Below are 22,693 nucleotides of genomic sequence, written 5' to 3'. Positions count from 1 at the left end.
ACAGGACAGAAATTTCATAGCCATCTTCAAAGTAATTATTGCTTTGAAGATAAGAAGCTACTGGATATAGTATGTTTGAATGTCAAATAATCAGTTTAACACCATGTAGTAAACCACAAAAATACTAGAAAAGTGCCAACAAGATCATCACATGGCACAGAAAGCTTGTTAAACAGGTGGTGAATAGAGTGATCATAAAAAGTCCAATTCTTTGTCCCTTTCTGGTTTGAGCAGTACATGCAATTGTAATTACACTGAACGACGTCAATAGCACAATTTCTATAAGCACAACTTGTATAAGCACAACCTGCTATAATGGACCCAGAATTCAGTCCAAAGACAGGATGTCCCAGTGGGGAAGAATAAGGAGTAATGCAATCAAAATGAACCCAGGGGACTTACATCACACATCGTATATTCTCTATCATCAGCCACACTCAGGACAGTTCAAATAATCTTTAGAGGTGGACATCTCACAGACAGTCCAACCATGGATTTATCATAAGAATGGTTTTATTTGTTTCATAGTGAGGTGACAAAACACAGAACATGTATATAACCCACAGCTAGAACCAAATTAGAGGGACACCAAGCACTTCATGGGTCAGGATGATATTCAAAATTATTTTGATAAATTGTAGAATGAGCTGAAATTAATAAAATAGCACTGTGTACAGAACTGTGAAAAATTAAAGCTGTTTGCACAAAATGAGGAGTAGTAGACTAGTAGACTAGTGGATTACAAACTGAGTAGGAGTTTAAATTGTGGTGTTGATACAAAACAAACAAACATAATTCTGGGACATATTAACAGAATTGTGATACTTGTGGGCCACAGGAAGTGGCAATGTCATTTTCAATGTCAAGAGAGAAGCCTCGGCTGGATAATTATGTAGCTCGGGGTGCTATGGTTGAAGAAAGCTGTAGACAAACTGGAGAGAGGCCAAAAGCAAGCACCAAGTATGATAAGTGGGTTGAAAAACTTGATCCATGAAGAGAGGCTGAAATGGTTTGTTTAGTCTAGAAAATGGAAGATTGGTGGGAGACAGAACAACCTATAAATGTATAAAATGCCAGTAAGAACAGTGGGAAATTTCTTATGCCAATGCTAAGAGTTGTGCAAGAACACTGAGGGACTGAAACTGTAGGTGCAGGATGTGAAATTTGGACTTAGCAAGACAGTATAAAATTAGAGGAATAGTAGTGTCACTAAAACACAAATACAGAAGTAGTAAGATACTGCATGTTAACAATTTTTTCTATCAAAACTGACTTGGAGAAGGATGGTAATAGGTAGATGTTTATTGTGGTAGTACTAGAAGTATATAATAGACTTCTAGATTCAGTTAGCCCTGAATGTGACTAGAGAGTTCTCTGATGCTAGTGACCAAAAAATCTGAGAATTATGCTAGTATGGAGGACATTGACATTTGGCCTAGGCACAGGCAGTGGAAAATATGAACAACAACTATTCATAGGACCTCAGTATTCCTGAGCATGAAGATCAACACTCTTTTTTCATTAGATATTCAGACAACTATGAATGAATAAGCATTTTAATATGGTTAATGAGGATGTTATAAATTGTCTGGTCATAGAAAATAAGCTTGGATGGCATGATCATGAGTAGACTCTAAATTAAACAAAGGAGTAAATAAAGTGCATACAAAACAAAATTTCTGATTTCAGAGAGGCACATTTTGGTAAATTAAGGGAATTCTCAGCTGGACTGAGAAGCTCTGGGACCAGCAGGTTCCAGGGGCTTGGAATGTATCCTATCAATGGTGCCAAATGTAGCAGGAATCTGTATCCTACAAGCAGAGAAGAAAAGTGTATAGAAGAGACTTCAAATATAACAAAAGACTATCCATCTTTAAAAAATATAGAATAAGTAGACATCATACAAAATAATAGGCAAAAGTACTGAGAAAGGAAAGAAGTTGCATCTCGAAATCAAGAAATGAGGAGTAATAATTAAATGTTAAATAGAGGCTGGAAGGAAATTACTTTCAGGGATAAGGTTTGAAATCAATCTTGTTTAATATTTTCGTGATAACTTGGCACAAAATACAGGGGCTTTCTGATGAAATCTGCCAGTAACAAAAAAACGGAAGACATTAACCAAAAAGAATAGGGGTATACATGGGAAGCTGAATCACTTTCAAGTCTAGAGTAATACAAACGGGACAAAATTGAATAGGATAATAGGTTTAAGTCATACACTTGGGTATAAGTAACAGAAGATCCTCCTAGAAACTAGAAACTCTATGTTTGGAAACAAAAATGGAAGAGAAGTACTGAGGTGTAAAGGGTTATTCCAAAATTACTAAGAGCTTCTAATGGGATACAGCTGTGATTAAGGCAAATGCTGTTCTGTGACACACCAGAAGAGGTATTTCTAACACAAATAGAGTACAGCTAGTGTCACTGTACAAAGACCTGGCAAAAATATCTGTGTATGACTAGGTACAATTTTAATCACCCCTCTCCAAGGATATACAATTAAAACACAAAAGGAGAAGGGTTAGTACACTGATGAGAGAAATAGAAAGCATATTTTACAAGGAAAACTTAAAAGGCTTTGATTAGAGTGGCAAGAGAACAGCTCAGAAGGGGTATGATAATTGTCAATAAATGCATCAGAAGAACGAATGCCAGTTAGAGGAAAGAAATTTTTAATCTAAACAATAATGCTGGCATAGAAACAAAGGGACATAAATCAGCCATGAGTATGAATAGAAATTAGAGATACAATCATTAAAGCAAACAAGTTCTTGAACTGCCTTCCTTTGGGAGCAACGCAGACAAAAAAACTAATTGCTTTTAATGGACACAGTAAGTTTATGAAAGTGATGATGTAACATAGCTGCAAGTGATTGCAGAGATCGAAGTTGATGATCTAGAAAGACCTTTCCAACCTTGTGTTTCTATGTTGTTAAAAAAATTCATTAATTCTTTTTCTCTGTTTCCACTAAGCTAGGATATAAAATTTTCAGTTTCCTTTGCAGGTTCAATCACAACAGATTGAACAATGTCAACTTTCTATTAAGACACTGAAGCACTGGAGCAAACTAGCTAAGAAAGTTTTCAAGAACCACTTGAGCAAATATTTGACATGGCTTTTCTAAGTGTACTTGGATAGGCTTACAGAAGTGGGTTGGTCTTTTGAGGTCCTTTCCAACCCTAAATTTCTATGAGAAAATACAGGCTTCTATCTTTTTGGACTCTGGCTTAGTAAAACAGCAAAAAGCCAAGTTATTTCTGAAAAAGCTGTTGATTAATTTACACTCTGTAACTTTTGGAGATATTTGCAGTGGTACTTTATTTATTGTCTTTCCAGTGTTCAAAGTGTTCTAGGAAATTCATAAAGCAAACCCAATTCCAAGCAGGAGATTGGAAGCTTTTGGCTTTCATACCTGAGGAGTATGATATACACAAAACAAAATACCATTATTGTATTCAGCCTTCCCTAGCAGAGAAAATGCAGTCTGGCGTGAGCTTTATGGTAACATGCTTTTCTTCTTAACTTCTTCCATCCAGAGTGGCAACAGGATTCTGTGTTCCATCATTCTGGACCACTACCAGGGATCATCAATAATAAACTACGATGACGAGAATGGCAAGACATGTATGCACATTGCTGCTGCTGCAGGCTACAGTGATATTATCAGTGAGCTCGCTAAAGTCCCGGAGTGCAACCTGCAGGCCCTTGATGTGGATGACAGGTAACCATGGAAACTCTGAAACTGAAATTGCTGCTTCCTTTCTATTAACCTGAGACTAGCTCTGTTTATTCTATAATTGTGTTTCCTGTTTCACAGGCCATGGCCTAGTTAATGAACTGCACTTACAGAGAACTGTGCTTGCTCAGAAACACTGCAAAGCAGTCCAGCTTACATGTATCAAGTACAATAACTGACTAGTAGGAATGTTATTTAACTTTGTGTTTCTGGTAGGAAATGATAAGATTACGTGTGAAAGGACTTTGTCACCACTTGACTAAACTTCTTTTCATCAAAAGTGAACACTTTTCAAAACAACAGAACAGGACCCTACAACTTGAAGCTGGGATCCTGCTGTTGTTTGTATTTAAGAAATGGCAATGTTCCCTTGTTGCATTTAAAATGCTAACACAGTGTTCCTGTAGGACCAGGGAGCCTTCACCTTCCATTCTGACAAGGCACTTGATTGCTTCCAGGATGATTCCTTCCACTTATATCATAAGTGCAGAAGAGGCATCCTCCTTCCTCTTTTTCACCCCACACCTACCTCCTTGCAAACAGAACCAACTGACTGTAAGCATTGATTATCCTGCTCAGTGGAGCAAAAGCCAAGGTTTTCTTGGCTTAAGCCTTCAGGTACTTAAAATAATAGCATTCTTCATGGAAAAGTGCAATAAAATGGAACAGAAATAAAACCAACAGCGTTCTGGAGAAGTTTCTAAACATTAGTAAAATGTAGTTGAGAAGGCTGTGTTTCCATGGAAAGAAGGGTGAAGGGAAGAGGTCAACTACGCTAAGAGCTCAGTAAGACACAACCTATTACATGTTCTCAGATATTTCCACAGAACGTGTTATACTTGAAGGAGGGAAAAGATAAGCTGTTCACTATAAACACACCGTAGATTTCCATTCTATTGTGTTTCTGACTACACCCATCTGAAATCACTGGGATTGCAAAGAAACAGGCAGAGAAATGTCAATTTTATTTTTCATTCTTGCACAATTTTCTTATGGTGTTTTCTGTATTTTCAGATTTTTCACAACAGCAAAATATTACAATTTGGAAACTGGATAAAAGTTTCCAAAGACAAGACGCAAATCTTCCGCCAAGCAGAAAATCAGTTTGATTCTCCTATACAGATTCTAGACAATTATATCTGCTCCAGTCTGTGCCCATCAAAGACCACAGAAACTGTTAAAGGAGCAATAAGAGTCTGGTAGATGTGTCCAGTCCTTCTCATTCATCTGGGGGAGGCTTCTTCTCCTATTACCTTCATGGAGAGCCCTGAGACAGCCGTTGCTAATTGTGTTTGGTGTGAAGATGAGAAAGCTTGTTCCTATGCAGTGGACACTACAAAAATTTGTTCCAAATTCTGCTCTGAAAACTTCAGGCACTCCTCCCACTCTGCAATCCAGCAGTGGAAGAGATGCTATTATATAGCATGTATAGGCATTCGGCAGCCCCATATCTACTTTCTCCCTGTACTCGGGACTCTGCGCTGGTGAGGCCTCACCTTGAATACTGTGTTCAGTTTTGGGCCCCTCACTACAAGAAAGACATTGAGCTGCTGGAGCGTGTTCAGAGACTGGCAACGAAGCTGGTGAAGGGCCTGGAGAACAAGTCTTATGAGGAGCAGCTGAGGGAGCTGGGGTTATTTAGTCTGGAGAAAAGAAGGCTGAGGGGAGACCTGATCACTCTCTACAACTACCTGAAAGGAGGTTGTAGCGAGGTGGGGGTCAGTCTCTTCTCTCAAGTAACGAGCAACAGGACAAGAGGAATCAGCCTCAAGTTGTGCCAGGGGAGGTTTAGGTTGGATATTAGGAAGAATTTCTTCACCAAAACGGTTGTCAGGCATTGGAACAGGCTGCCCAGGGAAGCAGTGCAGTCACCATCCCCGGAGCTATTTAAGAGACATGTAGATATGGTGCTTAGGGACATGGTTTCATGGTGGACTTAGCTGTGCTAGGTTTACGTTTGGACTTGATGATCTTAAAGGTCCTTTCCAACCTAAATGATTCTGTGTTTCTATGATTCTACTTTCTGTACAGCTAAATAGATGCACATAGATAGACGCCATTCTATAGCCTTATTACCACCACTGGCAGCTACAACAGTGTGGGATAAGTTGCTGGAGAATTCCTTTAAATGGACGTCATGAATCTGGATGAGTGGCATGGGAGCACATCTCATTATGTCATTAATAGTTTCAATAGTAAATTTATTAATTTGTTTCAATGATACTCCTCCCTTTTCTGTAGGACACCTTTGCACTGGGCTGCAGCAGCAGGGAAAGCTGACTGTGTGCAGACACTGCTAGAGCTGGGGATAGACAGCAGCCCTCGAGACATCAATGAAAACACCCCTCTGACATATGCAATGTACTGTGGGCACACAGCATGCATCAAGCTGCTGTCTCAGGAGAGCAGGTAAAGCACAAGTTCACATCTTGCTCACACGTTGCCGCTGACTAAAAACCAAATTTATTGCTTTTTGTATGCTACTGAAGGGTTTGAGCCCTGGGTGATGTCTCCTCGATTCATATGCAATATCAGCTCAAGTTTTCCACCAAAATAGCAACGTTAAAATTAGTCATCTACTGAAGACTCATCACTGTGGTTAAAGTGCTAGTCTGCCGATCAGCAGAGGGTTCTGAACGAAGAAGATGTGAGTACAGGTCTTGCTCAGTCACCTTTGTGCAGAAAATTTATCTTACAGAACAATTTCAGCCCTCAGATACACATCTTCCACTTTTTTGAAATCTCTAGGCACTAGCTGTGTGTTCATGTAATCAGACAGAGGGATAAACTGAACACAAAAGCAGCTCTGCCAGATAGATAATAAAATAAATTTCAAGTTTTCATCCTCAGGGTAAGGGTTTGGGAGTGTTTTCCTAGCCTTCTTTAGTTGTCTACCTTGAATGTCTCTTCTTATTCTGAGTTTTTCTGTTAAAAAGTATAATTCTTTTACCATTGCTTATGATCTTCCTCTCTCTTTGTATTTCTCATGTTTCGGTAGCTGTCATTTAATTCATTTCAGTTCTTCAGTTTTGTTAAATGAACATGGACTTACATTTATCATCACATTTCTTTGTGCTTTCCCTTCTTTTCCAGTCAGCAGTTAGTAGTATTTCCTGTGTTACAGATTGTGAGACATGGGTAACATTACCTCTCCCTCTCTTCCTCCTCCTGCACTCTACCTGTCAGAGTAGGTCTGAAACGTTGATCAGTCAAAATCTCATCTAAAAACCACTACAGCGACACCACTGTAGGTAATTATCTTGATAGATCTTCTGAAACTGTGCTGGGCTTCTTTAGTACAGGCAAGGGGAAGGGGGAGGGGGAGGGAAAAGGAAGAGGAAAAGGAAAAGGGAAAAGGGAAAGGAAAAGGAAAAGAAAAAGCAAAATGAAAAGGAAAAGGAAAAGGAAAAGAAAAGGAAAAGGAAAAAAAGGAAAAGGAGGGAAGGAATGGTGAACTATTGCCTTTGTTACAGTGTTATCAATGACTGTGCTGTTGGAAATAACCATTTTCCAAATGTGACATAATACAAAGACCACTTGGTTTTAAAGATCCCAGCATGTTCTTCTTGTTATTATTGGATCTTGCCTCACCATTAAGAATAATGATACTGCAGCTGGTAGATGCTGAAGCCAGAAAAGTAAGTTTGTTTTTTTTCCTGATAGCTGCACTGAGCCTACATGAAGATGAGTGTAAGGCAATGAACCCCATAAGAAAAAGCGAAGTAACATGTTTTTATTTTCAGTCTTTGTTAATTACAAATTTGGAGTCCTCATCTTCTGCCTCCTTGAACCACCCCTGCAAATATATCTGAACAGTGTATATATTCCATTTCACGGGCTAACACAGGCAGCATTTTTTTCATTATTTGGTAATAATGACATCACATTTTGATTTGTAATTCCAGTAGATCCGAGCCAGTTCATCAGTTTCCCTCTCAGAACAACAGACTCTTAAAGAAAGAAGGACGATTCAGTATGCTGAATCACATCTTCTCTAGCAAAAAGAAGAAAGACGATCAGACAACCAGTCACAAGGACAGAAGCAGAGACCGATATCCTAGAGAAGAAACCTCAGAAGTAGATGACATCATCACCACCTTTGATTGCATTATGGACACAAACTGCAAAGACATTCCAGATGAGTGTGTGACCACTGCTGACTTTGAGAGAAGGAGCACAGACACAAAGTACCTCATACCAGAAAAGAAGCAACCAGAGTGTCAGGGACTTCTGCCCATCAGAACCCAGAGCCTTCCCCCAATCACTGTGGGAAATTCCTTCCTAACTGCTTCCCAGAGCACAACGTCAAGCTTCTCCTCCAGCACCAGCACCCACCATTTTGCACACAAGTCTCAAAAGAGTAGGAGTGAACACAACTTGCTGGACCACAGAAGCAGCTGTGAGGCTTTGTTGGGTGATCCCTGGAGCACAGACTGTAACCAACTACTCTCCTACAAAGTCTGTTCTAGGACTCCTTCAGACAAACTGATAAACGGCTTAAACTCTGATACATCTCACCATGTGCTTTTGTGCCCTCCCCGCCTTCCCTCACTTCCCAGTTCTCCATCAGGTAATTTCTTTCTTCTCTGTCTCCCAAATCCTATAATCTCTACTGATGTGGCAAGCTAAGTCAGAAAAAATAGGTAAGTCTGACCCAAGATATTTCTATTTCTTTACTATCTTTTTCAGTTTCTTCTCCCTGTATGTAGTAGCAATCGCAGATAGCATATGGACAGGACATCAGCTGACAGGTGAAGCAAGGTGCTTAGGTGTGGGAAACAAGAGATTTAAGTAAGTTTGATGAGCAAGCAAAAATGCAGGTAATTAGGAAGCATGTAAGGTACCTGAGCAAGGTGAGTGCCTCCAGATTATATATGAGCATTGTGAATTGCATACTAACCCCCACTGCCGTGCCTGCTGCCTTGTGTCTGCATTTAGTCCTGGAACTAGATGTGCAAGGGAACTGCACTCAAATCTCTAACTGTGCTGAGAGCTGCTTCTAGATCCAACCAGGTTAAGTCCACCAGTCCCATGCTGGACGTCTCTGCACCATGCCACTTTCCCCTTACAGACATATTCTGACTCCAGGTTGTAGTGTCACCCCTTCTCACTCCTCCCACCGCAAGTGCCAGCTTTTAGGTCTAATGTGCTGTTCTTAAGGTTTCTCCAAAGCTGAATTCAGGTTGCTAAATTTACTGAGATGGAGTAAATGCTTTTATGTTCTGATTTGGAAAGTGTAATGCCACAGTAATGAAGTAAAGCACCAGAATTCCGAAGTAAACTTGAAACCAGGATTTGGCAGGATTTGGGATCTAGTACTTTGTTTCACTCACATCCATGTTTAAATGAATCTAGCTGGCTGGACTGTGTGCTGGAGTTTACTTCAACATATCAGTGTCTCCAACTTCATCTCCTTTGGGATTAGTCCCATGCCAAAATTAAACACATCTAGCATGCCTTCCAAACACTGTAATATCCAATTGAAAATGAAGCAAGCAAAAACAATCCCCAAACTTACCAGTACACCATTAGAAGAAGTAAACATTACTCAATAAGTTAATCTTCCCTCACCCCAACAGACATGAGCCATTATCCTCCAGTGGAAAGAGCAGTGAACAGAAACCCTGTCTGAGAAGAACCCTCAGTTAGGTCAAGTCACTATCCAAGCTTGCGTGATAGTGCAAACTGTACTGACTCCTTAAGTGAAGGGATCTACAAAATAGCAAATCTTTGTTCACATCTCCAATCATGAGAGTAGAGACGGCAATTTCAGAATGACAGGTCATTCTACATTGTGCAAATAAAGGCTGGAAATAGTTTTTCAGGGTAAAAAGGAGCTATTCAAAGAGTTCCACTTCCTGAACATCAGGTCATGTTCCTGAAAGCTTGATAGACCTGGTCTATAGGTGTCACTACTTTTTTACTGTGCAATCTTCAGCTGTTCACTCAACCGTACAAACCCCAAACTCCACATGGCTAGCAAGCGTTGCTCCAGCATGACTCTTTCTACACTGAACTCTGCAAGGTTCAGCTCACATGTGGAAGACAAGAAAACCTGCAGGGCTTCTTTACAACCTAAATATAATAGGGTACAGTAAGGCTGAGATATTTGAGATCATTCATGTTGACAGTAGGAAGAGGATTGAACTTAAACTGGATAAACAAAACCTGAGGACAACTAATGGGAAACATTTCTTGGTGGAATTACGTAGACTATGAATACATTTGAATTGGAAGTAACTACCATGTTATTTAAAATGTGATTATCAATTTTTCTTAAGACTGTAGAATACTGCATGGTTAAATCCTTGTTTGCTCTGGACAGAAGGACAGGTCGTTTTCTATGAATATCCTATGACAAAAAAGCTGCAACCTGTTGAAACAGGATGGACGCTGTGCATCCACTCAGTGCTCCGTGATCTGCACAGGGACTCAGTATAGGACTAGCAGTCTACATGCATGAACAAGGGCAAAATTGTATCAATTATGGGAAATCTTCTATTTGTTATAATGGGAGCTGTCTATAATGGGAGTAAGTCATTTTATGTCTGACAGTTTATTATCTCCCTCGGAGAAAAACAAAGCCTGAATCTGCTTTAAACCCAGTTCTCTGTGTACCAGCTTCCTAAAACAAAACTTTCCCACAATAAAAAGATTCCTGTAGCTGGCAAAAAGGACTTCCACTGAAGCATGTGAATTAAAAGCTTGTAAGGAGGCAGAGAGTGTCTGAGAGGAATACATTGCACAACCCAGATACTGTCTAACATTTCTTCACAATGAAAAGATCTGCTTATCCCTCTCCACACCTATGTGTGTGGTTTAAATCTGTCTGCCCGTGTAATTAAAGCCATCTGACTTGCTGTGAATTAGAACTGCATTTACTGTATGAGCTCCAGGGCTTCCCGGTCTCCAGTGCACTATGCCTGCAGGACTTACAGGGATCAGAAGCAAAATAAGCCTGACTCCAGTCCAGCCAGCAGCGCTGTGCCGGCAGCTCTCTCTGAGGAAATATATTTCCTCCTCATTATTTTTTCTGCAGGAGGCCTAGCCAAGGAAAAAAACAACATCTGGTCTTTGAAGGACACTGAAGTGTTAATACTCCATTTCTCAAGTCATGACTGTGGGGGCTACATGTAATTTCCTAATCACTGAATAACCAGGGCAGGATTACGGGTATCAATAATCCAGGGGAACTCAATTAGAAAATTATTTTCTCAGCTCACACACAGTGTTGATTTTCTTGCATGACCATGCCTTTTATTAAAGTCAGAGCTAATTTTTGTGCTTACTGCTACTAAGGCAGCTGGCACATAGATGGGGAATTTTGGAGGTTTTTTTTGTTCTGTTTTCTGAGCTCCTGGAAATGAAAGATGAGTCAATTTACTAGCTGAGCCTTAGCACTTACACAAAAGGGAGAGATTGCTGTGGGTAGCAGTAAGACTTACCTTACTATCATGCCACTGTTTTCTCTCAGAATAACTACTTTGTCTTGCCCTCCACTGGGAAGAGCAAAAATAGACTATACCAAAAACTACTGTCAATATTGCAAGAGTGCTTGCCAGCCACAGTGCTGAGCTGGCATCCACAATCTGAAGCATTTTGTATTTACCAGCTTTGCAATCATCTCTTTTTGCAAAATGTACTGCCATCTACTTTCCACAGGGAAAATGGTCTAAGTAGAGGAATTCCAAGTGATATGGTTAACAGGAAGCCTGTCTCAAATGTAAGGCAGCTCTTGGCACCCTCTAACCAGCTGGAGCCTCCTTCATTCACCCACTCATCTTTTAGATTACTAACCTTCCAGGTCTAAAGGGATACTTTATCACAGGTTTTATTACAGTAGCCCAGTACTTTATATTTGCTTGAACAGGTAATGTGAAAAATAGGCTATTAATAAGCTTACGTTGGAGTAAGCAGTATGGTATAGTCCAACAGGAAGCACTTCTTGGCCAGGAAAGAGTAGAGCAAAGCTGATCAGTGTGGCTGTTTCTTTCTCAAACTGACAGACTGATTTACAGTGCAACATTCATCACAACATTTACAACTTTTCCACAAAATGCACCACAATGTGCTCAATCTACCTAAATGCAAAGGAAAATCAAAGAACAACCTGTAAAAAATGTCACTAAATAAAATTAAATGCAGAACAGTCCTGCATTTTATAATAATGAAATTGCCTCCTGTCCATTTCTTTCAAAAACAAATGCCATCATAAATATGCTTTTGGAGATGGCAAAGATGCTGTCTTAAAGAAAGAAAAACTTTTCTCTGATGTTACGTGGAGCAGATAGAAAGGAAGAGTAGAAGAATACTTCCACTTGATGCCAGAACTTTTAGACAAGGTTTATTTTCCAAGTATTCATATCAGCCTTACAAACATGATTATGCTTTGTACTGTTGTTTTGCTGCCAGATATCACCATTTATGAAATAAGCATATCTCTTGATAGAAAAAACAACCTCCCATCATCAAAGCCATAATGGCATATACATAATAAGCCATTAGTTCTCAGCATAAGTATCAGTGAAACCAATATAACTCCAGCTGCACTAATGGGAGCAGCAGGCTTGATTCTCTGCCATTTTGGAATTGATATATTTATTTGTTTGTGCACAGTCGATGCAATGTCTATAGAATAAATTTACCAACTTTTACACCCGCTTTTTGATCACAGTGGAGAAGTGTTAAAGAGTAAATAAAAACATGGGAAAAGGAGCCAAAGTCTGTTTCTATTAGACACCTATTAATCCACAAGAGATTCTTCATGGTTTAGCCCAAATGCATCAGCTTCACTCACAGGATCCAGCAGACTGATACAATGTCTATCAACTGCTGTGGTCTTTGGACCAGAATCTCGCTCCATGCTGAGCTGAAGGCTGCACTATAACACAGAAGTTTGTCTGATAAACACCACTTTAGCTCCCTTCACACAGAATCCATTTAGTCAGTAACATAGTTACAGGGGTCTTGACAACTGCTTCAGTGCACCTCTAGGAAACTCTCCTACAACTATTTTCCTATAGCTTTACCTTGCCCAGCCCACCAATACATAGGTATTTTCAAGTATCAACTACAATGCCACAAAGGCAATTTGTATCATTCTATTTCTTCCTATTGCTCACGATGTCCTACTACACCCAGCCTGTGTCTCCCCTCGTCTCTGCATGCCAACAGAGCATGTGCTTGCTCTGCAATGAGCTATGTTGCAATGCCATGCTGGATGAGTAGTTCTTTGCAAGGCAACTCAAGACTCCTTACAAAGCTCATCTCAGATCTGAGGATAACAGAGAAGAAAAATTCGAGAGACTCAAACACCACAGAATAAGATGATCAACTTAGGAAAAGGATCTGGGGAAAATGTTGATTTGGTGCTTGAGTTTCTACTTTTTAAATATTACTTGATGTGTCATTTATGTAGCAAAATGCATTACATCATCTAACATATTGTCTTTTTTAACAGTACTAGACCAAAGTTAACTTCAATCTTAGCCAGTGAAATCCCACAGTTAGCCAATTAACCTTTCATTTTCCAGTATCTATTCCTCTTGGTAAAAATGAAATTGCCATAAACATAGTTAAGAATAAGTACCAGTTTATATCAGTTATTCTATGTTCTCACCTGGAGCAAAACCTCTCAAAGCTCATCTTTACTGCTGATAGACTTCCACCAGTCTCATTTTCCAACCAGAAGTTGAACTCCATTTCTGTTCTACTACTTAGAAAGGCTAAGATCCTATTAGAAAAGTTTGCAAACTAAAGCTTTGATTCTGAAATCAAATCCATCTAGTTGAATATTTCTACAAATTCAGTGTCCAAATATTCTTACATGGACCCAGCTACCAGACCATGCCTTTTTTAAGACCAATTACTGTATTATATGACAGGAAGTGATATGGGTAAATGTGAAAGTTATATCAAATCGGTCACTCTTTTTAATGAATGTAAAGAGAACAAAGCAACAGCTTTTTTCAGTCAGTGGTTTCTTTTTATTACATATTTCTGAGAATTACTAAGTAAGTTTTCTTTTTTTCTAGAAGCCAGAGATCTACGGTGCATCTTCTTATTTACAATCAGTTTCATATAGTAACAGATTATCTTTTTCTTTCACAGGTAAAAACTTTCAACAGATGTCTGTAGACCAACCCAAAATAAAAAATCTTACTCCTGTACGGAACAGCCTAGCTCCCATACCCAACCACTGTGCTCACAGAAGTAAGTACAGGCAAGTCTCAGTTACAGTATCATACTGCGTGCCTCCATCACTGGCATCTGAGGGCTCGAGAGAGGTTTCATGTTCGTTTTTCACAGCATTGTAGAATGGCTGAGGTTGGAAGGCACCATAATCATTTCCATCACCCTTTGTTGGACTTGCTCCAGTTTGTCCATGTCTCTCTTGAACTGGGTGCCCCAGAATTGGACACAGCACTCCACATGTGCCTCACCAGTGCTGAGTAGAGGGGAAGGATCACCTCCCACAATCTCCTGGTAACACTTTTCCTAATGCAGCCCCCGATGCTGTTGGCTGTCTTTGCTGTAAGGGCACATTGGTGGCTCATGTTCAGCTTGTTGTCTACCACGGCCCCCAGGGCCCTTTCTGACAAGCTCCGTTTCAGCTATTAGACTCTCAGCATGTGTTTGTGCAGGGAGTTACTCCTCCCCAGGTGCAGGACCTTACATTCCCTTCATAAGAGTCTTGTCCATCCATTTGTCCAGCCTGTCAAGGTGTCTCTGAATGGCAGCACACCCGTCTGCTGTATCAGCCATTCCTCCCACTTTCATGTCATTTGCAAACCTGCAGAATGTTCACTCTGCCCCATTGTCCAAATCAGTAATGAAGACATTAAATAGTATTAGCCCCAGTATCAACTCCTGGGGTATTCCAGTGGTGACTGGCCCACCTCCAGCTTGACTTTGTGCTGCTGATCACAACACTTTCTCCAATGAGTTTCATAGAGTTGGCCTAGTAGAAGCGATGTATGTCAATACAGAGTAGAGTTTAGTTTTACATTTGTTTTCCAGAGCAGAGGTGACTGGAATTCTCACAGACATGGGATTTTTCACTCTCGATTTCACTCTTCATTGCATATGCCTGTATGACTCTGGTAGCTTTTCATAGGGGGTAGGATATGATGTAACATAGTGACTTACAGGATGTAAAGAGATGGATGACAACACCCTAATGACTGCATGGCAGACAAAGGTTGGATATGTGAGACGAAAGCTAGGGTAAGGAATTACTCTTCTGCAGACAACAAGAAAAATATCGTTACAATGATTTTTGTGCCCTTTTGCTAGCAAAAATTAGAGGGAAGAGGATAAGAACAAAATCATTAGGTTTCAAAAAATTTTGTCATTTTCCGAATGTTACATAGGTGAAAAGATGTCCTATCTTTTATCTTTCTCTGTCTTAAGCACAGTGGGTAGACTAGCTTTTATATGAGGAAGGGAATCATTCATTTCTCTCATTCTAACAGCAACTGGTTTGGGTAGCTTCTATAACATAGGAGGTAAAATAAAGGGATTGAGCGAGCAGCAGCCTTTTTTTCCCCTGCATTTTCAGCCAGCTCCTCATTGCCAAGGCAGTAAGAAGCAAGATCCCAAAGAGCAAGGAAAGCCTCACCCTGCTCGCACAGCCCCAGCAGAGTGTCAAGACTTAGCAAGTGTCCCAGGCTGGATCCAGCCAACGACTGGGCTGTTCTTCACATACAAACACTAGCCCTACTGCCAGCAGTGTCCTGCCTTCACATTCTTGTGCTCCTCTAAGTGCAAATCCCTCAATGTATTTTGGATGAGGATTTGCAGTTTACTATTTGTCATCCTGCAGATCAGCCAGGTCCTAAAGCATTCACATTTCAAAGCTAAATTGAAGATTCGTTGCCTCTTGTGATCTGAGTTTCAGAAGCAATTCTGCAGCTATAACAATATTACTAAAAACGAAACAGTAGAGATAGCTTTATAGGGAACATCAGACTGGGTAGGGCAAATACAGAATCCCACACCGCTGCTGCACAGTAAGAGAGGAAGAAGAAAAGTAGAGATATGTGGAATACTGAGGTGGTACTGTCTGACTGCTCAGAGTAAAAAAAAATAACCTAACTGCTTTCAAAACCCCAGCTCCAAGCCTTCTATTTTTAAGCTTTCTACTAATGTTGTTTGTGTCTTCAAGTTAAAACATAGCTGTAAGCAAAATCCTAAAAAAAATTATTTCATAATCATTGGTGTTCTTGCAGTAATTCATATAAACAGCCAGCATTTTAATTCTAGTCTCATGCCAAAAACTGTGGTTTACAAATAAAATACAATTATCACAGTTAATAAACATGGTTTAATCAACTAACGCAGCACATTTATCCAGGTGCCATTACTGCTTGAATATCATTTCAAGCCAAGAACAGAAAAGGAAACCTATTTGCAAAATAGATTACATTTCTTCTTTGTTAACACAAATGACACATTTGATCCTGGAGCTTTCCAAATGTTTCAGAGCCAAGATTTCACTCATCCTCCATCCAGCCCTAAAAATACTACTGTTCTGGACACAGCCTTTATCTACGCAAATGGTTCCAGCAACAAAGTTTGAATATAAACATTTGTGTTTCTCTAATATTTTTGTTACACAAGATGTGTGTTAAAAACATGCAACGAAGCCAGTGGAGAAAAAAAGCAACCAGGGAGCTAGAACAATAAAATAAGCATAAATTAGAAAGAGAACTGAAACTACTCAGAGATTAACAGAAAGAAGAAACATCTCCTAAAAAAGGAAGGGCAATGAAAAAAAGGAAGAGATGCTTTAATCTCTAAGCAAAAAGGTTTAAAAATACAAGTTAGAAAGAGGATAATAGGAATGAAACAGCAGCCTAGGAAAAGAGTACTTGAGTGACTTTAAACCATAGTTTATAAACTGCCACACTCCAGATGTTCCCAGGGCCAAAGAGGTCCCTCACATGGCTTCTTGAGTAGCCTCAGCACAGCCTGGCACCTCTGTTATCCTGGATGCTGCTGCTCCACCCCCAGCACACCCTTTCTATCTCATCACACGACTCTCTCAAGGACCCCTGGAAAATAGGCTTACAACTATCACTCACCACTCACACAATGCCAGAATAATTTTCCAAACAAATGTGGGAATTCTAGAGAACTCTCTGCTGCTCTCACTTCTACCTCTGGCTTAGAAGGTCTGAAGCCATAGTGAAGTTACTTCTTGTTGAACAACAACAACAAAAAAAGATCTATTTCTGCAGGTCATTTTCTGGGGATCAGTGGTTGTTTTTGCTGTTCTTCATCATGATTTGAAGTTTCTTCTTTCCCAAGTTAACAGCAAAGGATTACACAAAGCACCCTCCTCTCTGCAGAGGGCCGCCATGGTCCACTGCTTGCAAGAGGAAGCAAGTCCAAGAGCCATCCCTTCTGCAGGAGTACATACTCCTTGGGCAATGCCTCCCTGACAGCCTTATTCTTGCCTCTGCAGTTTGTAATAGCAGCCACTTGAGAGTCACTACTGAGTGGAAAAGGGTCCCTGAATTAGTAGCTCTTATTGTATCATGAAGTCTTTGGTAGCTGACTCTGCCCTCTGAATGTGAATAATTACCAGTGCTTTTGCTGTATATAGCTTCTGGACGTACGGCAACCAGCCTTAAGGGCTCTGCCTCTCACAGACCCCAGTGCTAGGTCCAGACTCATGTGTTTCAACACATACAAAAATATCAGTCATTATATGTGTTATTACAAAGCTATCCATGTACCAGTCCTGAAAGCCTTATGGAATATCCTAAACTGACTACAGTAAGTAGGACTAGGTGGGAAGCACTGATGTGTGGATGCTGTTTTTTACTTCTTTGAATGAGCAGCTGGACTAGGGAAGTGATCATCCCTTTGTACTCTGCGCTGGTGAGGCCGCACCTTGAACACTGTGTTCAGTTTTGGGCCCCTCACTACAAGGACAATGAGCTGCTGGAGCGTGTTCAGAGAAGGGCAACAAAGCTGGTGAAGGGCCTGGAGAACAAGTCTTACAAGGAGCGGCTGAGGGAGCTGGGGTTGTTTAGCCTGGAGAGGAGGAGGCTGAGGGGAGACCTTATTGCCCTCTACAACTACCCGAAAGGAGGTTGTAGTGAGGTGGGGGTTGGTCTCTTCTCCCTGGTAACTAGCGAGAGGACAGGAGGAAATGGTCTCAAGTTGTGCCAGGGGAGGTTCAGGCTCGACATTAGAAAGAACTTCTTCACTGTTAGAGTTGTTAGGCATTGGAACGGGCTCCCCAGGGAGGTGGTGGACTCACCATCCCTGGAGGTGTTCAAAAAACGTTTAGATGTGGCGCTTCGAGACATGGTTTAGTGGGTTTAGCGGGCATGGTGGCATTGGGTATGCGGTTGGACTTGATGATCTTTGACGTCTCTTACAACCATAATGATTCTATGATGGCTATGCAGTCATGGGGGTGAAGTTAAACTGTACTGCTTTTACCCATCATTAATGGCTTATCTAGTACGTAAAGTGTTCTGGAGGTATTCTACACAGGCATAAACTTTGATTGCATAAATATATGTCTATGCTCCAAGGAGGGAAACAGTCAACTTCTCAATATGCACTTGGTTTACACACCAAAATTTCAATGAACTCAAAGCATTCTATCATGTGCCAGAAAACATATGGGCTCATTTATTGTGTTTAGCCCTGCGTGACTCACATAAATTCAATATGAGCTAAAGCAAAGTATTAATGGTATTATCTTTTTTCTTGGAAAGGAGAACTAAGCAATTTCCTGAACTTCTGAACATGAATGAACTTTGAATAAGACACGTGAATTACACTACATTGCTAAAGGCCGGGCAGCTCTAGTAAACACGACCTGCTCAGGTCACCACAACTTGAATTGTACTGAAATTAGGACGAAAAGAAAAAAAAAAAAATAAACTACCAATTTTTAAATCCTCTCTATAAAGATTCTGTTTTGCCCCAAATAGATACCTGGTGAGTCCTGATAAATAAATAATGAAAGATTAAACAAGTATATGGCATATGGTACAAAAGAATATGGCAAGCAGAACTTCAGACTCTTTTGCACAAAATACACAGTAAAAAAATACATAGATGCAATGCTTTTTCAGTGCCTACTGCAGACATTAGAGAGGAAACATTTGTTTTCAACAGGGCAAATTTCGGACATATTAATTATATGCTACAGAAATCTACAGACACAGAAGAGCTTGCATGACAAGACTGGTGTGCTTCTGCTTTGCCAAGGCACAGAAGCTGCAGTGTTTCTGCTTGAACTTCAAGATACTTCTGACTTGGGCACAGTCTGTGTCCCCAGTTACGTGCAGGACTGTTACTCCCCCAGTCAGTTATTCCCATCTCACACTTGGGATTTCCTTGTTTGTTTGTTTGTTTTCCCTAAGTGTAGTGGTTTGCATTTGCCTTTGCTGAGTTTTGTTACCTGAATTTCTTACCGTTTCTCCAATTTATCATGGTCATTTTGCATTGTAAACCTGTTCTCTGGGAAATTACACCTTGAGTGCCTTTTTTTCATCAGGTGTATGTCCGCGTTGTAGTAATGGATCTACCTTATTTTTTATGAAAATTTGTGACAAAGTTAATATTCCTTCATTATTAAAACTACATAATTTCTCACTTCTCCTGCATTCTCTCTGCCAGTGTCCCAATTATTCTTTTTGATGTTGTTTCTTGAGCAGTGAGAAGGCAGACTCCAAAGGTTCAAAGATTCACTTCTGAGAAACACTAACTGTGGGCAGGATTTTAAGTATTTAGGATTTTTTAGGTTAGGTTAACTGACTTGGAATTCCTTAAGTCCTCTTTTCTTGTATTTTTATTCAACAGCCCTCTAGAAAGTCCAGCCACTATTCTACTTATGAGTTCTTGAAGTGTGCTGAATATTTAGTTTGGTTTGGGGAATTTTTTTTAAGATCAGTATTGACTTGTAAGGTCCAGTCTATCACAGGTGCATTGACTGCAGTAGTTAGTCAGTTCATACAAGTTGATTATGTGGTCTGCTATTTCTAATAAAAATTTGTTCACTTATCAGTTTATCCTCTATTAGAACAGTCAAATCTAGATTAACTTCAGATGTTTCTCTGGAATTACACAAGATTTTCATTGGGTTAAGAGAGAATATTCTTCTCCATTCTTCATTTCTGTAGAATTTCCCTGAACCTGCTCCAGGAAAATTTCTGACAGAGATTATGAAAAGGAAATAATCAAAGGGGCTGCCAGGAAAAATGCAAACATGAACACTCAGGTTTTCATTGGGCTTGACTAGGAATGATAATGACAGGCTGAGATGGTCACCTTTTGAGCAGAGTGCTTTATCGCAGGATTCTTCCTGCAGGTAAAGAACCAGGACATAAGCATGATATCAATCTGAGGACAAGTCATTGGCTCAGAGAATGGTTTTTAATACCTGACCGCTAGGAAGCATTTGTGGTTAGTTTCAAAGGATGAAGGCAGCAAAATCAACAGAGAATCCACATAACCTTCTGGAGGTTGCCATGACTAGTAAGATAAAACTCAAAACATGAACATCCCAGAGGAAAAAGTTAATAGCCTCTCATATATTCATCATAATAGATGCAGATGGAAGGAAATCACATATGGAATGAGAATGCAGTCAAGGAGAAATTAATGTGAAAAATTGCAAGTAAGATTCTATAACCAAAACAGAGATGGTGTTAACTCTAGCAGGAAAGTCTTCATATGGTTAATCTGAAAAACCCAAACTGATTGTATACAAAGAACTTGTGAATAAAATGGACAATTAAATGAAAAGAAGCTAATGCAATTCACAATAATTCCAAGGCAGAGAAAAATAGATCTACAATTAAGGTTTGAATTCTCTTTTTAAAAAATTAGGAAATTGGTGAGCCGCCTGAATGAAGGAGCTTGAGGATTTCAATTTAGAGAAGATAGAAAACTATTAACTTTAAAGCACAAACAATGTTACACTGCTGAGTGTGAGGTGGAAATTAAGGATGGTCTAAATCCAGAGTTTCTTACAAGACTGCTGACACACACAAGACATAAAACAGCTGTGGCTCTTGTGTTTGGTGTGGGTCTTAGTGTGCTACAGGGTAATGGGCTACTTTTGTGGCCTGTGACTTGCAAAGCATGTGTGGACCTATCTTCATGATTCACTGTGCCTAGAGTAACCCAGACACAGTGTCCCATGTTCTTCCATTTCATCTTCCTAAGATTTTGATCAGAACTTACCCAGGGTAATAGAGCATCCTCCCACAAAGGTTGTGTTAAAAATAATATAGTCCCATGGAACGTTCCTGTTTCAGTCAGCCTGTGTTTTTTGATGAAAAAATATCTTGTGGCAATCTCTCCAAGCAGACCAAGTCTCCTTCAGACAAACTGTAGATTCTCTGCTTATCAAATGTAAACCTTTGAACTTAATCAAATCTTACTGATCACAGAACACAAAGTAAATCGCTTAACAGTGGAATTGTTTTCTTCAGTTGAAGATTAGCCCTGCCAGGCTTTCATGATTTTTTACTCACCTTTTGATGAGATTTTTCAAATGCAGTTTTGAGTACACAGAACACAAGACAAACAAACAACAGTTCAAAGAAAGTAGCAAACTCGTTTGTAAAAATGTCATGCTTTTCACTTTCTGTGCACTCTTTCTCTCTTCTTGTTTTTCCTCTAGTTCAGCTACCATCTCAGGGTTCTAAGAAGCTTAAGTCCCTGCCTTTAAATTCCCTAAGGACCAGTGCAGTTATTCTGCCACCAGCTCCAATCTCCAGAACCCAGAAAAGGGGATACTCTCAGAGTCATTTGCTCTATTCTCTCTTGCCTGGTCTATCAGGAGAGCCTCTGAAATCAAGTTGTGTCCTACCTGCTATCCCAAGCCAGAAGAAATCTAACCCTGCAGAAGAGCTTGAGAAATGCCTCACCAAACCAGACGCTGAAAATTAACTCACTACTCTGGCCTCAATCAGTTGAAATATATCTAAGAGCTTGTTACAAGATAACTCTACAGTAAACATCTCATTAATTTGCACTAATGATGCTCTTGTGAACTGGAGTGTAAATGAACAAAAACCAAGAAAGGGTAGCACATCACAAAAGCTGCACTGTGTATTTATATAGGTATTTTCATTATAGTTTTCAGTATAATTATGATTAAATTACTAAATCAGTATTTAATGTGCTGTAAATCTATTTTGTGAATGGAATCCTCATAACATGCAATCTTGTTGCAGCAATGTGCTGTTAAGCCTTTCATAGAAAACAGGAACAAACACTAAGATTTTCTGTGTGATTTAAAAGTCGGAATTAGGGAAACATAAATTGACAGGGATTCTCTGTAGTTTGTAAATGCAAAGGTGCTGATTCTGAGGTGGTGTGCTGCCAAAAAATACCTTTTTAAGATTAACATGATAAGCTCAAAATAAAAGGCAGTTTTAGCAAATGAGGTGTTTTGGCTCTTTCTTTTTCACATATTTTCTACATTGTAAGTTTGTGGGTTTTGTGAATTCAACAAGCTAAAAAAGTACAATGAAACACTAAACCGTGTAGGACAGCCAGGGCTATAGCACACTGTTTAAAACTGTTCATCGCACTGACAGATTTATGTCTCTTTCATTTAATTCTTCATATTCCTCAGTGACAAAAATGCAATTGTGTATTGTTATTTTCATAAAACAAGGATTGCATGGTCCTGAGTTATTAGGCATTATTTCATCACTTTGATCACAGAACTGAAAAAGGATATCTAACTAGGCTACTGTTCAGTCAAGAGGCTTGGCAAGTGCCATGAGCCCTGGCAAATGCTATACGCCTTTGACTAAACATTTCACAAGACTGTCCTTTCCTAGAGGCCAACAGAGACGCCAACATCTGCTTGCTTCAGGATTCTTATCTAAATCTTGCTGCTGTTACTCAGGAGGCTTCGTCACTTCTGATTATGGGGCTAGGGGGCAGGGGGGCAGCTGTGGGCA

At 39.9% G+C, this 22,693-nt stretch overlaps 1 protein-coding gene across 1 annotated transcript in view; it reads left to right on the top strand.

The window, feature by feature from the left end:
- The window catches only part of ANKRD55 (ankyrin repeat domain 55), a 47,713-nt gene extending 26,045 nt beyond the window's left edge, over positions 1-21,668 (top strand). The window contains exons 7-11 of the mRNA XM_009707712.1: positions 3,541-3,725; positions 5,982-6,149; positions 7,646-8,310; positions 13,851-13,952; positions 21,400-21,668. Of these exons, the coding sequence (XP_009706014.1) occupies positions 3,541-3,725; positions 5,982-6,149; positions 7,646-8,310; positions 13,851-13,952; positions 21,400-21,668 (1,389 nt within the window). The remainder of the gene's footprint in view (positions 1-3,540; positions 3,726-5,981; positions 6,150-7,645; positions 8,311-13,850; positions 13,953-21,399) is intronic.
- The last annotated feature ends 1,025 nt before the right edge of the window (positions 21,669-22,693 follow it).

The sequence above is a fragment of the Cariama cristata genome, unplaced genomic scaffold (genome assembly GCF_000690535.1).
Source record: "Cariama cristata isolate BGI_N322 unplaced genomic scaffold, ASM69053v1 scaffold37019, whole genome shotgun sequence".
In the NCBI taxonomy this organism is placed as follows: domain Eukaryota; kingdom Metazoa; phylum Chordata; class Aves; order Cariamiformes; family Cariamidae; genus Cariama; species Cariama cristata.
The sequence above is the reverse complement of the archived record's forward strand: the minus strand, read 5'-3'. Positions and strand labels throughout refer to the sequence as shown.